Genomic DNA, 16,310 nt, shown 5'->3' with positions numbered 1-16,310 from the left:
GATCAGAATGGAACCGCATTGTGCTGATCACAGCACAAACACATAACAAAAAGATGGTTCCTGCCTCCAAAGAGCTCACATTTTTAGTATTTGATGAGCTACAACAAATGGACACAACAAGCAGATAGGAGGAACACAAGGTAATAGTGAGAAAATGATGATAAAGCAACTGCTTTATGGTTTTTCCATTGTATCATGTTACACACATACACACTCGCCTCTTCAAATTTAGGCTAAGAATCAAGATATAAGAATAATACCATACTGGCCTAGAAGATACTATGTTTCTATATTTAAAAAACTCTGCATCAGGTGAGGCCTCTGTTCCTTCCTAAGGAACTGTTCTTCCAGGCAAGTATATTTCAACAGCATTAATTCACTCTGACAACATACCTGATGAGGAAAGGTGTAAAAGAAAGATATACTGATGAAGGCTTGAGCTGAAATGCAGATTCGGCTATACTATATTACAATAAATAAAGACATAGAGGATTAAATAATAAAAGATGATTTTCTTCTCTTGCATAGATATCCTACATCTACCTTATGTAAGCAATTTAACGATATTGAAGTAATTGAAATTTAAAAGGAAGTACCAGCTAGTTATGATGGATATATTTGAGGGCAGAGGTGGGCTTTTCCAACTGCATCTTCATCTCTTGGCTACTTCCAGTAGATTTTACCAGTCCAGGCAGAATATGATTCAGAGAGAAAAAAAGGCTCCTACCACAGCATGCAAAGCATTTACTTGTTGTGAGTGTTCATGAATAAATCTCTCTTGCATACAGATACATTCTGGGTCGCTTTGGTGGTTGGACGTGATCCAGACAGCAATACAATATGCCATTGATGAGGAGCTTGTTCAGCGTGTGCAAAATGAGATAACCAGTAACTACAAACAGCAAACTAATAAACTCTCCATGGCAGACAAGTAAGAGAATAACTAACTACAAAATACACTTAACTCTGCTCAAGTCTTCTAATCAATTTGTGCTAGCAGATGCAATTAAGTGCCAGGCACTTGTGTTCAGAACATCTGCACTGCAATTAAGTTTAAAAACTCACTTCAAAAAGGAGATACTAAATATATAAAACTTCAAAAGAGAGATGCCTTCGGTTTTCCCCCAGACAAGTATTCATTAAAATGTTCTCCTTTGTGTAATCTACTATGTTTTTTTTTAATTTTCTGTGTTCATGCAACTGCTGAGCAAAATAATTCAATGTTGGAGTTAATTGCATTGGGAGTTAATGTTCTCTAAAACAAACGGACTTGCAATTAATGTTGTTCCTCTAGGGATTCAGTTGCATCAGTTTGGACCCTTATTGGGGTCTATCCATTTCCCGCTTTGCAGCTTCCCATTCTTGAGATACCATTTTCTGGTTAACAAGTTCTGGATGGGTTTCCCACTGGAGACCATCAGTACTACTTCTTCTGTTAGAATTGTCACTAGTTACTTTCTCCCCACCAGCATCATCCTTTTCACAAATACCATAAGTCCCAAGTTCAAGAGTACTCCCAGCTCATGGAGCAATAAATTACAGATTCATATGTTTGTCCTGTAAAGTGGTCTATAGATGAGTGACTAGCATTTACTGTACTTGTAAACAGTCTGGCTTCAGATACAGGAACATGAAGTGTAAGTAGTTGCCTTTTTAAAAAAAAAAAAAAAATTGAAATGTGAATCCCTTATAGGAAAATTTCTGTTTATTTACTCTACATTGCTATAAACAAAGATAGTTCTTCACACACAAGGGAAAAACGGTACCCTTACTTTGAAGAGTTTAGTCATAAGACTTGATCCTGCAAGATGCTGAGTACTGATACAGCAAAGCACCTAATAACATGCTTGACTTTTAATTCCACTGAAGTATTGTTAAAAAAAAAAAAAAAAAAAAGAATTTTTACTTTTTATAGCTTTTCTTTTTCCGTACTCAGAGTTGTGTTGAGAAGGAAGACAAAGAAATTCCACACATCGCTCATGGAAGACCCATCTTATTGTGAGCAATCATTTGAGACCAAGGGTTTCTCTAAATGCCGCTGTTCAACATAGCTGGGTGAAGACTATTACAGATGTTTGTGTGTGTGTGTGTGGTTGCCATTAGAGCTTGCCAAAAAGGATGATTCCCTTTCCACCAAAAAATGTGGAACATCAAACATCAAAACATCAAAAATGTGAACGTTTTCACAGGGAGTTTCCCAAAACAGAATTTTTCTTGAACCTAAAGATTTTTTCAGCTTCCTGGCTTTGCCTCTGGGAAGGCTTTGAACAATTTCACAGGTGAATTTGACAAGAGCCTTCCAGCCCAACTATCGGGAGACAGAGAGGCCAAGCACTGCTGGCCTCCCCATCCCACGGAGCTGTGGGGGAGCCAGGCAGAGTTCCCGAGTGCACTGCTGTGTTTCAACGAAAGTTTTTGTTGAATCTGTGGTAGACTCATTGAAATATTTCACTTTCCCAGACTAAACTAAATTTCATTGGAAAATTTATGGCAAGCTATACTTGCCACTATGTATATTGAAAGAGGAAATAGTTCTTCACTTAAAATGGGCTAGTCAGAAAAACCTTGACTGTCTTCTTAGTTCTATCACTGACAAGCTGTGACCTTGGGCAAGTAACTTTTCTTTCGGTGCCTCAATTTCCGCATTTGTAAAATGGGGGATGATACTTGGTACTCCTTTGTAAAGTACTTTAAGATTTGAAATAAAAATATTCCAGAAGAGCTCAAATATTTTTATTATTATTTTTAAAAATGCAATGATGAAAGCTGCAAGTGCTATCTAATAGCTGAGTAGTGGAGTTGACTGACCCAAGATACAAAGTGGGATTTCTCTCTTTTGGGACACTAGGCAGCTCAGGTTGTTATATTAACTCAAACTTAAATGCTACCCATGTGTTTCCAAAATACCCTGTTGGTAATTGGTTAGCTCTCCCATATGTGGGTTTTATTTAGTTGCAGAATTCCGAATTAGCCCTAAGTATTGCTTAACTTGATCATTTAAACAGCTACCCATTTTCTAACTTTGCTCAGCTTTACGCAGATGAACTTATCCTTCTCTAACTTGGCTCATTGTAGTTTTGGAATGTTTTGGATCAGATTTTCCCTAAGAGAGAGAAGTAATCTATTTAGAAAAATATATATATATACACACACAGTAGAACCGCAGAGTTATGAACACCAGAGTTACAAACTGACTGGTCAGCTAAACGCTTCATTTGGAACTGGAAGTATGCACTCAGGCAGCAGAGACACACACAAAAAGGCAAATACTGTGCAGCACAGTATTGTGTTAAATGTAAACTACTAAAAAAAGATTTGACAAGGTAAGGAAACTGTTTCTGTGCTTGTTTCATTTAAATTAAGATGGTTAAAAGCAGCATTTTTCTTCTGCATAGTAAAATTTCAAAGCTGTATTAAGTCAATGTTCAATTGTAAACTTTTGAAAGAGCAACCATAACATCTGAGTTATGAACATTTCAGAGTTTTGAACAACCCCCATTCCCAAGATGTTTGTAACTCTGAGTTTCTACTGTAAGTACTTTTAAGGATGCCAAGTTGAGCAGTGTTCTGGCATCCAAAGCAGCGTACCCAAAGAACAATTACAGCATGGGCAGCAACAGTTCACTTCCCTTGTATTGCACTGGCAGCAGGCTGTGCACCTGATCAAGAGAGATACCCAGGTGTTTGAATAGATGGTTCATCTTCATGCCTGTTCGGTATTTTGCCTTTGCGATCTAGAGTAACAAATGTTTGGTGTGCGGTTTTATGTATGTGTCTCCACTGTGAACTGGACTGAGACCACCAAACTCATTACTCCCTGGCCACCAAACACAAATCAGATAGTAAATATTTTCAGGCACTACTGACCTTGACCACATTTGAGACAGTGACCAAGATGGTATGTGCTGTTTCCCCATTTCTAAAATCTGAGCCATTTTATGTCACTGACTTCAGTGGGGACTGTTCATGATAGTGAGCATTACACTTCAGGACTGGGTCTTAAGAAGTTTCACTGCATACTGCCATTTATTTGTTTCTCTTCTTTGTGAAAATATTGAATTGGGTTTTGACTTGGTGTGCTATTATGTGTTTTTGATGTTGGTCAGGTTCCGTGACTGTAGAGGCCTTCAGTACCTGCTCACAACTCAAATGGAGGAGGTGAAGAAGTTCCAGAAGCTTGTAAGAGAAGCTGTGAAAAATCTAGAAGGTCCTCCCTCTAAGAAGGTTATTGAAGCAGCCACTCTCTGCCATCTGCGGCCCGTTAGACTTCCTTTGAACAAGTATGTCAAAAATGTTGTTTTTGTAGGAGGCGTACTGAGAAGTCCATCTTCTTTTGGAATAAGAGGAAGAAAAATTAAATTGAAATATTAAATCTCCCATTTTAAATGAGATCCATGCAAACAAACCCTTATGTCTGCATGGATCTAGTTTACAGGATCCGGCCCTACATTAATTAAAAAAAATGGAGATCTCCTATTTTTTTCACTGAAAATTTAATGAGCTTATTTTTTTTAAATAATAGTTTCATTCATCAGAACAGAGAGAATTCTGGGCATTTCTTAGGAATTAGGTTGGTTGACAAAGTTTTAAATGCTCTCTTTTCAATCTCTTGTATTCTAGTTGTGTCTTCTGTAAGGCTGATGAGCTGTTCACAGAATATGAGTCAAAGCTGTTCTCCCATACGTAAGTACTTAGTTTTAATTCTTATTTTTGTGATTCAAGGAAAATTTTGTTTTGGAAGTTAAAGTTTAAAATATAAACATCTTAAGTTGTCTAAAACACTTGTTTTAGGAGGAAACTATTTCAGCATATTCTTACAAAGAGAGTCAGTGTCAATGTTTATAGGCAGTGTCACTTTTTTATGCATGTTTCATTTAAAAAGACACACTTTTGTAAAATGAACAAATAAGTGTAGTTTTCTCATTAGGGGTTTATGATTTGAAAGATCACAGAGCTAAACTTTCAAAATGTTCCCAGCTTCTTAATGTGCAGATTTTGTAACTATATGTTCAGCTACACAGTCTGTATGGGCAAATGCTCTTGTGTATGTATGCAAGTCAGAAGTCCTCAGAGAACATGGCTGTTGGTGGCTTTTCATTTCCTCTAAGTAAGAGTACAATCTGATGATGATAATCATTATGGTAATAGTTATGAAGTGCCCAGAGAGAGAGAGAGTGTGTCAGTGGCAGAGCTGGAATTAGAACTCTGAAGATCCTGGCTGTCATGCCCAAGCTCAGTACACTAGGTCATGTTGCCTCCACATTCAAAAATGTTGTAAATCTCAAATGCCCAGTGGGAGAGGGGGAATACAGAGAGTTTGGGGTTGGTGGAAGGGATTTTCAAAAGCACTAAAATGAGTTAGACGTACAAGTCCCATTGGAAGTCAATGGAATTTGTGCTCCTAACTGATGAAACCCCCATCCCATGATTCAAGACGGCTTTAAAGAAAGGGTGTGGTGTGTTTTTTGTTTTGCCAGAGAGGAATGAGAGATAGAAAGAGAGGGGCCTCCGGGCTCCTTGCCACTTGCTAGGGTCAGGGAATAGTTTTGTTTTTTGAGTTTGTGTGTGAGTTAATAAACTGCCCTGACTGAAGGGCCTGAAATAGGCTTTGGCATGGCACTGAGTTTTTTTTGGGCTGGTGAGGGCGCATATTAATGTACACTCATCCATGGTCAGTTTGGTAGGGAAGGGAGTTGGGAGCTGTTGGGTTTCAAAGATTCTCTTTTGGGGTAGTAGACTTTGAGCCAAGGTTCCTCCTCTGCATCTCTTTGCTGTCAGTCCAGGGACAAGTTAAATATACAGAAGTGCTATTTAAAAAAATATTTATTTTTTTTACACTTGATACCTCCAGTGTCCTTAATAACCACTCTAAAAGTATGATGTCTAAGGCTTTGCAAGAGCTAGTATTGAGTGCATAGCTGACAAGGCGCCCTGCATAGTATTCATGCTACCAGTATCTAACATGCTGCTTTCAAGGGACTGTGGGATAACCATAGTTTAAAAGCAGACTCACAAACCAAAGCTGTTTTTTCCCTATTTTAAATTATGAATATGTTCTAAACCAGAAGCATAAGACTTGATGTTAACCAGAATGTGACTAGAACCACAGGCTGCTTAAATTTGTTTGGTCTGGATGATTATTTTTATTTTGCCTTGTTAATATCTCCTGATTGTCAATGTGGCCATGTTTTGGGGTTCACAAATAGCCAACATGGTAGTTAAATATAGCGGTGTGTATATATATGTATATATGTAAGGAATGTATATAGCTTAAATATAGCAAATGTGTGTGTATATATAAATGTAAATATAGCAATATATGTATATGTAAGATATGTATATATCTTGAGAAGCTAGTGACAAGTGTTATGCTTTGGTGTATTTAAAGTGTGAAAGGCCAGATGGCTATCTTTGAAGAGATGATAGAAGATGAAGATGGGCTGGTTGATGACCGTTTGCCCACCACAAGTCGAGGACTATGGGCCGCAAGTGAGACAGAGCGCTCCCTAAAAGCCATACTGTCTTTTGCCAAAGCTCACCGAATGGATGTTAGACTAATTGAAGAAGGGAATATATTTCTGGAACTCTTTGAAGCATGGAAGAAGGAGTACAAGGTACAACACATAAGATTCTGAAGAAACATTGCAGTAGTGTATTATATGTAACATGAATATAAGCCAAAATTTTCAATCTAGATGCCTAAAGTTAGGACTTGTCTACTTGTAGCTTTTGCACAGATTTAACATTTACCAAAGCAAGCTAAACTGGTATACACACTTCTATACCAGTATAATTGCATCCACTGCAGACTAAACCAGTTAATCTCATTGTTCTGTATTTAGTAGGGCTCACCAAATCAGATGTCTGGCCCATCCAATGCCTCAATTTACCTTTTGTCTCATATCAGTTAAACCACCACACCTGGTGTTTTCACAGTACTGTTCCCCTTTTGGGGATAATTTATTATTGTAAAATAACAAAACCATACAGCACTCGCCCCTGGGCTCATTTAGTTCTTTTGGTTTATAACAGGCTTCAGCATGCATTTAGCCCTCCCTCTAGACTCAAAAATCCTTTACCACAGCTTCACCTTCTGTGACTCTGGGAGCCCCTTCATGCCCATTGGCAAAGGTTAACTATACTGTAATACATATCAGGCCTGACCTATCATTACCCCCAACACAATTACCATATCATTACCCCCAACACAATGTTGTCATAATATGTATCTAAAAGGTGTCAGGTAAGAAATCGTATCTAAACTGGTGACATGCTGGTCCTGAAAATCATTGCATGGTCTGTGTACGGGTTGTGTACAAAGACTTTTATTTGTGTGTACTGGAAATATGTTCCTAAAATGTGTTTGGGAGGCAGTGTGTACATCGGATGTGGTTCCCCTGTCTGACTAGCTTGATTACAGACTGAGGACAATGAAGGTATATATACATATAAGGTAAACAAAGTAACAAGCAATCGAGGAAGGAGCTTAGTGAGCTCACCGAGGGGTCAGAATCTGCACCCCAGGAAGCCTTCTTGGCTCTTAAGACTGAGACAATGGAGTTTGGGTAATATAAGGGGAACAAAAAGACATTTTAGTGATCCATCACTTAGGCAACATAGGGTACAACACCCTCTGTGCCTGTGAAAGTTTGATCCCCTATGTTGGAGAGCTAGAGATGCTGGTAATAGGATGTAAGTGTAAAAAAAAAAAAAACTGTTTAGGGTAGGCAACAATTGTAATTTTCTAAAATTAACTTTTAGTCACTAGAAAGCATGTTTTGTTAACCATACCTGTGTCTCTTTCTCTGGCTTAGCATGACTTAAATCTCTATTCTTCATTAATAAACTTATTCTTGTTTTATTACAAACCCATCTCAGTGCTCTGTGTTAAAATGTAAGTCTTCAGCTAATATGCATGCTATTTTGAGTGTCACAGGGGGGTGGACTGGACACTGCAGAGAGACGCTCTGGGGAATTCGGGAACTGGGATTTACTTATTGTTACCTGCAAGGCAAGTTTTAGACTGGCAAAGTCTCAAGGAATTTGCTGGCAAGACTGACAGGCTGGAGTGTCAGGGAACTGACACACAACTTAACAGCAAAGCTCTCACTTGCTGAGGCAGAGGGGTAACACAGTGACCTAAAGTTCTGGGTGTCCTGAGCAGAACATCAACCTTCCTTATAATCTTCCCACGAGTTTCACTGCTTTGCAGGGGGGCATGGCTCATCATTCATGTCGCACTTTCCGTCAGTACCTGACCCAGGCCAGGGAAGCTAAGGATCCAACCAAATTTGGTGATGAATCCTGGTCATGTGCCACCTGAGGCACATTGCGTATACTCTAAGATGATGACTTATTTGCAGCCCCCTTAGCCGGAGCTTCTCTTTCAGCAGATTCCTGCTTCCTGTTGATCTCTCTCCCAGGCCTTCTGCCTTATAGTTCTGGAGAGTTTTCACCCACTTCTTCCCAGCGTGATCCCCAAACTCTCACTGACTGAAGCCAGGCTGCCCTTATATTCCCCAGCAGGACAAGTTCCTAGTCATATGTTCCCATCATATGACCCATTGACTCAGAGGTAAACTAATCACAGGTGAGACTGAACTCACGACTACTTCAGAGAGCCATCTTACTCTGTGACACTGCAGAAACTGTACACAAGCTCTCAGGCATCTAAAACAATATTTAAGCACCTGATTTTCAGAGATATTGAGCACCCTGTAAATCCCACTTGTTCTCTGAAGATCAGGCCACTTTTATTAATTTGAAAATTTTGGCCATAGTTCTGTGTCATGCTTCACTATTATATGTGCAGAACTTAGTGCAGTTGGCACAGAGAGAACTAGATTCCTGACATGAGCTGCTCATTTGTTGCATTAGTGTGTTTCTTCTGCTGTGAGAACAAATAGTATCATAGAATCATAGAATATCAGGGTTGGAAGGGACCTCAGGAGGTCATCTAGTCCAACCCCCTGCTCAAAGCAGGACCAATCCCCAACTAAACCATCCCAGACAGGGCTTTGTCAAGCCTGACCTTAAAAACTTCTAAGGAAGGAGCTTCTACCACCTCCCTAGGTAGTGCATTCCAGTGCTTCACCACCCTCCTAGTGAAAAAGTTTTTCCTAATATCCAACCTAAACCTCCCCTACTGCAACTTGAGACCATTACTCCTCGTTCTGTCATCTGTTACCACTGAGAACCATGTCTAGATCCATCCTCTTTGGAACCCCCTTTCAGGTAGTTGAAAGCAGCTATCAAATTCCCCCTCATTCTTCTCTTCTGCAGACTAAACAATCCCAGTTCCCTCAGCCTCTCCTCATAAGTCATGTGTTCCAGTCCCCTAATCATTTTTGTTGCCCTCCGCTGAATGCTTTCCAATTTTTCCACATCCTTCTTGTAGTGTGGGGCCCAAAACTGGACACAGTACTCCAGATGAGGCCTCACCAATGTCGAATAGAGGGGAACGATCACGTCCCTCGATCTGCCGGCAGTGCCCCTAATTATACAGCCCAAAATGCCATTGGCCTTCTTGACAACAATGGCACACTGATATCTTCATGTTCTGTTGCTTTGCTTTTTCTATACTGTATTCAGCACGGTATCTTCATGTTCTATTGCTTTGGGAGACAGAAAGAGGGCTAGTATTGCCAATGACAATGTAAATAGTACTTTTGTGACTCCATCTGTCCTGGTCTGGCAACATTGATTCAATTGACTGTGCTACTCAAATCCACTTTGAGCTGGGAGAGCACTGCTACATGTATTGTAGCCCTTGTGACAAAGTTCCTCCTCCGCCTTGGTGGGTCCTGTGCTTATTAGTGGATTTGCTCGCCTCAGAGATTCATGGCAGCCCTCAGTTTGGCCACTTTTGCTAGTGGCTCAAACCTGCCATTCACTCAGCTAACCACATCACTGGCCAGTATGGGGAAATGGAAGGAGAACAATCCCCGTAGTCTCTGGTGATCCACCTAGTGAGTCGGGGGACAGGCCAGGGACCTTCCCCTCTGGTAGGACCCACAGTCTAGGACAAATCTGATCCAATAGGGAGTTGCGGAGAAGGGGGAACCCGGGCCCGCCCTCTACTCTGGGTTCCAGCCCCGGGCCCTGTGGATCACAGCTGTCTACAATATTTCTTTTGACAGCTACAAGTCCCTGGCCTACTTCCCCATGGCCTTTATCCTCACTACAGGACCTTCTTCCTGATGTCAGCTAGCGTTTGTACTCCTCAGTCCTCCAGCAGCACGCCCTCTCATTCTCAGCTCCTTGCGCGCCCCTCACTGACTGAAGTGAGGTCCTTTTTAAACCAGGTGCCCTGATTAGCCTGCCTGTCTTAATTGATTCTAGCAGCTTCTTAATTGGCTCCAGGTGTCCTAATTAGCCTGCCTGTCTTAATTGGTTACAGCAAGTTCCTGATTGTTCTGTTACCTTACCCAGGGAAAAGGGACCTGCTTAATCTGGGGCTAATATATTTGCCTTCTATCACTCTCCTGTAGCCATCTGGCCCGACCCTGTCACACCCTCATGTATCTAGAACTAACTTTTTAGACTAATGATCTTAAATAGACCTTCTTTGACCCTACTCTGAAATATAGCTGTTGCATTTAAGCAAAGGACAAATAATGTCAGTTTGCTCTAGGATTCATTGTTTATGCAATATAAATGTAAATGTTTTGTCAGTGCCAGTTCTTTGCAGACGAGGATGAAATGGGAAATGTATGTGGGAAAATGGGAAATGTACTTGACAGCTTTATTTAAAATTGTGAAGGTTTGCCCAGTGTAGACAAAACACTCAACTTGCTTAAACACTCACTTAGAGAAGAAAGCCAAAGTAACTGCATGCTTTTCTATTAGTGAATAGTAATTGCAGAGCTTTTATGCAACTATTCTGCTAAAACTGTATGCCGAGATGAACATTCCGTACATAAACTTGATGACAGCCAGGGGATTCATGAGAGAAGACTTTGCTGGTGGCATTCTCTGTGACTGGAAAGAAAGAGTATTTGTAATGTGATCCAAGGAAGCATCTGAATTGTCACTGAATGGGCTTATAAACTGTGCTGGTGTTTTACCTATTTTTAAAACCTGTTTTGATTTTATTTTCCTTCAGGGTTGGTGCTGGGGAGGGCTTAAGGGGGTTATAGCCACCCCCAGATTTTCCTGAGGGCTTCCCCCCTGTAGCCACCCTGTGGCAGCTGCCACTCTCTGGCCACTCAGCTCTGAAGGCAGAGCAGAGAGAGCGGCAACTGCTGGCTGGGGGCCCACCTTCAGCAGCAGCACTGAAATAAGCCTGGGTGGGGAGACAGAGTTGGAATTAGAACTCTGAAGATCCTGGCTGTCACCCCAAGCTCAGTACACTTTCAGGATGCCTGAAAGCAGCCTCCGGCTCATGTCCCCACCCTCTGGGGCACGCTGCCCCGGGCAGGTGGAAAGTCCGGGGTTCCCGCAATGGCCCATGCTCCCTGGGCAGCTCTCACCACTGCCCGGTGCCAGCTTCCAGCCTGGCCAGGGAGCGGGACCTCGGGGGTAGAGGAGGAGAAGAGACAGGATCAAGGAGAGGGGCAGGGCTTTATGGCAAGATGGGGCTATGGCCCACCTCAGCCCCTGACTGGGAAGAGGCTGGTGCCACCCTTGTTTTCCTTGTTTGTTGAAGTAGTCTCAAAATTTGACTTATTTGTCTAACTTTATGCTAGTTTTACATGCAGAGTAATTCTGCATTTGTAGGTGTTAAGGTGTGGGCTCCAAAATTAATGCTTCGGTGCTTTTTTTTATTTCAAAACAAAGAACAAAACAGTGCCAGCAGGCCAGCATTCAGGAACATCCTTACAGTAGCAAACCAGTGTTCATATATGACATTTGGCCTTGAGAGAAGGTAGGAATCTTAGCAGAAAAAACTGAGGGGGGGGGTAGTTCCTAGGATCTCAACAGTGTCCTAGAGGGACTCTTGAATAAAATCATTAAAAGTTGAGGAAAGATTCATAGAACAAAAAGATTTAGGACTAAAAAAATCTAAATTTGTCACAATATAATCAATGAGGGATTTGAGAGAACTCCAGGAAGTGTGACAATTTGCAATATGTTGGTTTTCTATAAATATTTAAAATAGGTAACTAATATTTGAAATACTTGCTCTTCCTCAGGTGAATACAACCCAGTGTCTGTCTTTTTCTCTTACCCTCTTCTGTTCCTCTGTTATCTAGAATGATCAAACGTTGCATATCAGCATTTTTTAAAAGTTGGTATTGTCACTCAAGTGAACAAAATATTTCATGCTTCATCTAAGAAGCTATGCCTTACTACTTTATGCTTTGCAAATATTGCTACTAGTTTTCTCATTTTCCCTCATTTTTATTCAGAGAGTATGCTTAATCGAGCAGAGGCAGCTGACCTCTACATTTTTGGTTACATAGATTTTTGTAGTTGTATCTCATTGGAGAAATTGTGTGGGGGAGAAAGAGGTGAGAAGTCAATTAAGTTCATTCATAGCCACACATAAAGAATTGGTGGAAGAGAGCAGTTAATGCCTATGTTCCTGTACAGTTTTCTGTTCAGAAAAAATTGTGAAATCCTCTCTCAAAAGATTCAGGTCCGTGTTGAGACTGTACCACTTACAATAAGAAGCAGCAGTTTACAGGGGACTCAGCCCACAGTTCTGTTACTAATTCATTTTGGTTTTTCCTGTAGTTACTTCATGAATATTGGATGGTACTGAGAGATCATGTATCTGCTATCGATGAACTTGCTATGGCTACAGAACGGCTCCGAGTGCGTCATCCTGATGAGCCAAAGCCTAGCCCCCCTGTTCTTCACATCATAGAACCACATGAGGTAAAATATTTGAGTCAAAGAAGGGGCAGTTGTGTTTTTCAGGAGAAAAATAGTCAAAAAAAGGACTGGTATTTTAAGGTTGTCCTATAAAAGTATAAAAATATGCTAGCCCTCAGGCGTCTTTCTCTGTTCTTCCCTCATCTCCGAAAGCTTCGTTGTTACTATGTGGGTGAGGGTATTCTGCTAGTTTTTCATGTACCTCAGTCTCCTGGCTGCTGTGATAAGTGCATGTGTCTCCCCACTACTCTGCTCCTTCTCTCAGTTTTCTGGCTGCTGTGGGTTGTATGTTTCTGCTTTTCCTTCAGTGGATTTTTCAGCCCTATTTTAAAGGGATGTTATCAGGTAGTTGAAATCCAAAATTTAGGTTTTATTTAAAATGTGTACTTAAAATTGAAAGAAAACTACTTCTTAATTGGTCTTCAGCCTTACTACTCCAGTAGTGCAAGCTTGAGCTAATATATAAGAAGTAGAAAATGAAATTGACTAGAAAGCAAAGTGAGTGTGATATCTCTTGTTATTGAACAGACTAAATGAAGGGCAAAGAGATAAAGTAAAACAACATAGATAGTGAACATTTAAATTAAATTTTAAAAATTCTTGTTCAGGTTCAAAAGGCATTTGCAATGCCAGCAATAGACCAGAGGATCATTTATGTTTTAAATAAAATAAATAGTGTGACTATTTCACTTTACAGAGGTTTGGTGATAAAGGTTAATAGTTTGGTGTGTTAAATTTCTGCTGTTTGCAGTGAAAGTGAAGCAAATGACAACTAAATTAATTTGGATTTATCTCCTATCTCACCCTTACTAGATATAGAGGAGGAATGTGCATTCAGTTGCTACCCTGGAGACATTTTTAAATGAAGAAATTAACTGTCTTGTGTCTCAAAAGTTTAAATGCATAGTTTAATTTCCTAAATAATAAATTATCTACTTTACAACTATTTTAATGATCCCTTTAAGCTTTATTTTGAAACTTCTCAGACAACACCCTGTGATATGTACAACACACTTAATGAATGCTGTTTTTGCAGGTAGAACAAAATCGAGTGAAACTTTTGAATGACAAGGCAGTTGCCAAATCACAGCTTCAGAAGAAACTAGGCCAACTCCTGTATCTTACTAATTTGGAGAAGGTAAGGTCATACAGTTCCTTGTTCGATGTTACAATATAGTAGCACCCTCTAGTGTCCTAATGGACAGGAAGTCTGTCAATGTTTTTTCATTATAAAAAAATATTTTTTACAGAAATGTTTGGATACAATTTTTAAAAAGCATTTGCTGAGCATGTGCACTAATTGCTTTTCATGCAGATCTTGAACTAATTATATATATTATATTATTGAACCATATAATTCAAATAAGTGCAAATGTTCATATAAGCATAATTAGGACGCTTTAATGTAGAAATTGAAGCTGTAATATGGGATGAAGATTCTCTAATGTTTTCATGATCTCCCAAAGACACACTAAAGTGTCCTGAGACTATGTAATAACAAATATACAGAACTTGCTTTCATCTTAAGTGGTTTCTGTTGTGATACTGGATTCAAATCCGTGTTGGATAAGGACATAAGAAAGGCCATACTGGGTCAGACCTATGGTTGATCTAGCCCAGTATCCTGTCTTCTGGTGGTGGCCCATGCCAGGGAATAAAAAGGGCAGAGAAATTTCGAGTGATCCATTCCATCATCCAATCTAGCTTCTGAGAGATGGAAGTTTTGGGCTACCCAGAGCATGGGGTTGCATCCCTGATCATCTCGGCTAATGGCTTGTCTATCCTCTGTGAACTTACCTAATTCTTTTTTGAACCCAGTTATGTTTCTGGCCTTCACAACATCCATTGGCAATGAGATCCACAGGTTGACTGTGCATTGTATGAAGATGTACTTCCTTTGGTTTGTTTTAAACTTGCTGCCTGTTCATTTCATCAGGTGACCTCTAGTTCTTGTGTTACGTGCAGGGATAAATAATATCCTGTTCATTTTCTCCATAGCATTGGTGATTTTACAGACTTCTTTCATATCCCCCCTTAGTCCACAGATGCTGGAATTAGGGTTGCTGGGGGTGCTGCTGCATCCCGTGGCTTGCAGTGGTTTCCATTATATACAGGAACCCAGTTTGGTTCAATGGGTCTCAGCACCCCCACTATGCAAATTGTTCCGGCACCCATATCTTAGTCATCTGTTTCTAAATTGAATAGTCCCAGTCTTTTTAATCTCTGCTCATGTAGAAGCTTTTCCATACCCTAATAGTTTTTGTTGCCCTTCTCTGTACCTTTTACCATTCTAATATCTCTTTTTTGAGATGGGGCGACCAGAACTGCACATAGCATTGAAGGAGTGGGCATACCATGGATTTATATAGTCTTTATGATATTTTCTATTTTATTATATCTATCCCTTTCCTAATGGTTCCTAACACTCTGTTAGCTTTTATAACTATCACTGCACATTGAGTGGATGTTTTCAGAGAACTATCCACAATGACTCCAAGATCTTTCTTGAGTGGTAACAGCTAATTTAGACTCCATCATTTTGTATGTATATTTGGGATTATTTTTTCCAATGTTCATTACTTTACATGGATCAAAACTGAATTTCATCTGTCATCTTGTTGTCCAGTCTTCAGTTTAGTGAGATCGCTTTGTAATTCTTTACCGTTAGCTTTGGACCTAACTATCTTGAGTAATTTTTTATCGTCTGCAAATTTTACCACCTTTCTGTTCACCTCCTTTTCCAGACTGTTCATGAATATGTTGAGGAGCACAGGTCCCGGTACAGATCCTTGGGTGACCTCGCTATTCACGTCTTTCCAAAGTAAAAAATGACCATTTATTCCTACCCTTTGTTTCCTATCCTTTAACAAGTTGCTGATCCATGAGCAGACCTTCCCTCTTATCCCCTGACTGATTACTTCGCTTAAGAGACTTTTGTGAGGAACCTTGTCAAATGTTTTCTGAAAGCACAGATACCCTGTATCTACTGGATCACCCTTGTACCCATGCTTGTTGACCCCCTCAAAGAATTCTAATAGGTTGGTAAGGCATTTTTTTCCCTTTATAAAAGCTGTGTTGACTCTTCACCAACATATTGTGCTTATCTGTGTGTCTGATAATTTTATTCTTTACTCTAGTTTCAACCAATTTTTTTGGTACTGAAGTTAGGCTTATTGGCCTGTAACTGTGATTATCACCTCTGGAGCCATTTTAAAAAATCAGTGATACATGAGCTATCCTCCAGTCATCTGGTACAGAGGTTGATTTAACCAATAGGTCCTTGTCTTGTTGATGGAACCTATTCTATTAATACAGCAGGTACATAAGTCAGTCTACTGGTACTGATTTCCTAGCTACCTCTGCCCATTCTTGCTAGCTATCCTTGTGGTGAATCTATCTCTTTCCAGATACCTTCTTTCTCTTTCACTTCCCTGGAACCCCTACACACCACAAGGTATTATGGAACATTCAGAAGCCCACAGTGCCCTAGG

At 40.1% G+C, this 16,310-nt stretch overlaps 1 protein-coding gene across 4 annotated transcripts in view; it reads left to right on the top strand.

The window, feature by feature from the left end:
* SHPRH (SNF2 histone linker PHD RING helicase) overlaps positions 1-16,310 on the top strand; it is a 140,199-nt gene that overhangs the window by 85,493 nt on the left and 38,396 nt on the right. For all 4 annotated transcript variants that reach the window (XM_077813173.1, XM_077813171.1, XM_077813172.1 and 1 more), the window contains 6 exons: positions 789-931; positions 4,107-4,280; positions 4,621-4,683; positions 6,389-6,614; positions 12,679-12,822; positions 13,856-13,957. In XM_077813173.1, coding sequence (XP_077669299.1) covers positions 789-931; positions 4,107-4,280; positions 4,621-4,683; positions 6,389-6,614; positions 12,679-12,822; positions 13,856-13,957 — 852 coding nt within the window. The remainder of the gene's footprint in view (positions 1-788; positions 932-4,106; positions 4,281-4,620; positions 4,684-6,388; positions 6,615-12,678; positions 12,823-13,855; positions 13,958-16,310) is intronic.

The sequence above is a fragment of the Eretmochelys imbricata genome, chromosome 3 (assembly GCF_965152235.1).
Source record: "Eretmochelys imbricata isolate rEreImb1 chromosome 3, rEreImb1.hap1, whole genome shotgun sequence".
NCBI classification, from domain to species: domain Eukaryota; kingdom Metazoa; phylum Chordata; order Testudines; family Cheloniidae; genus Eretmochelys; species Eretmochelys imbricata.
Note: the sequence above shows the minus strand (reverse complement) of the source record. Positions and strands in the feature narration are given on the sequence as shown.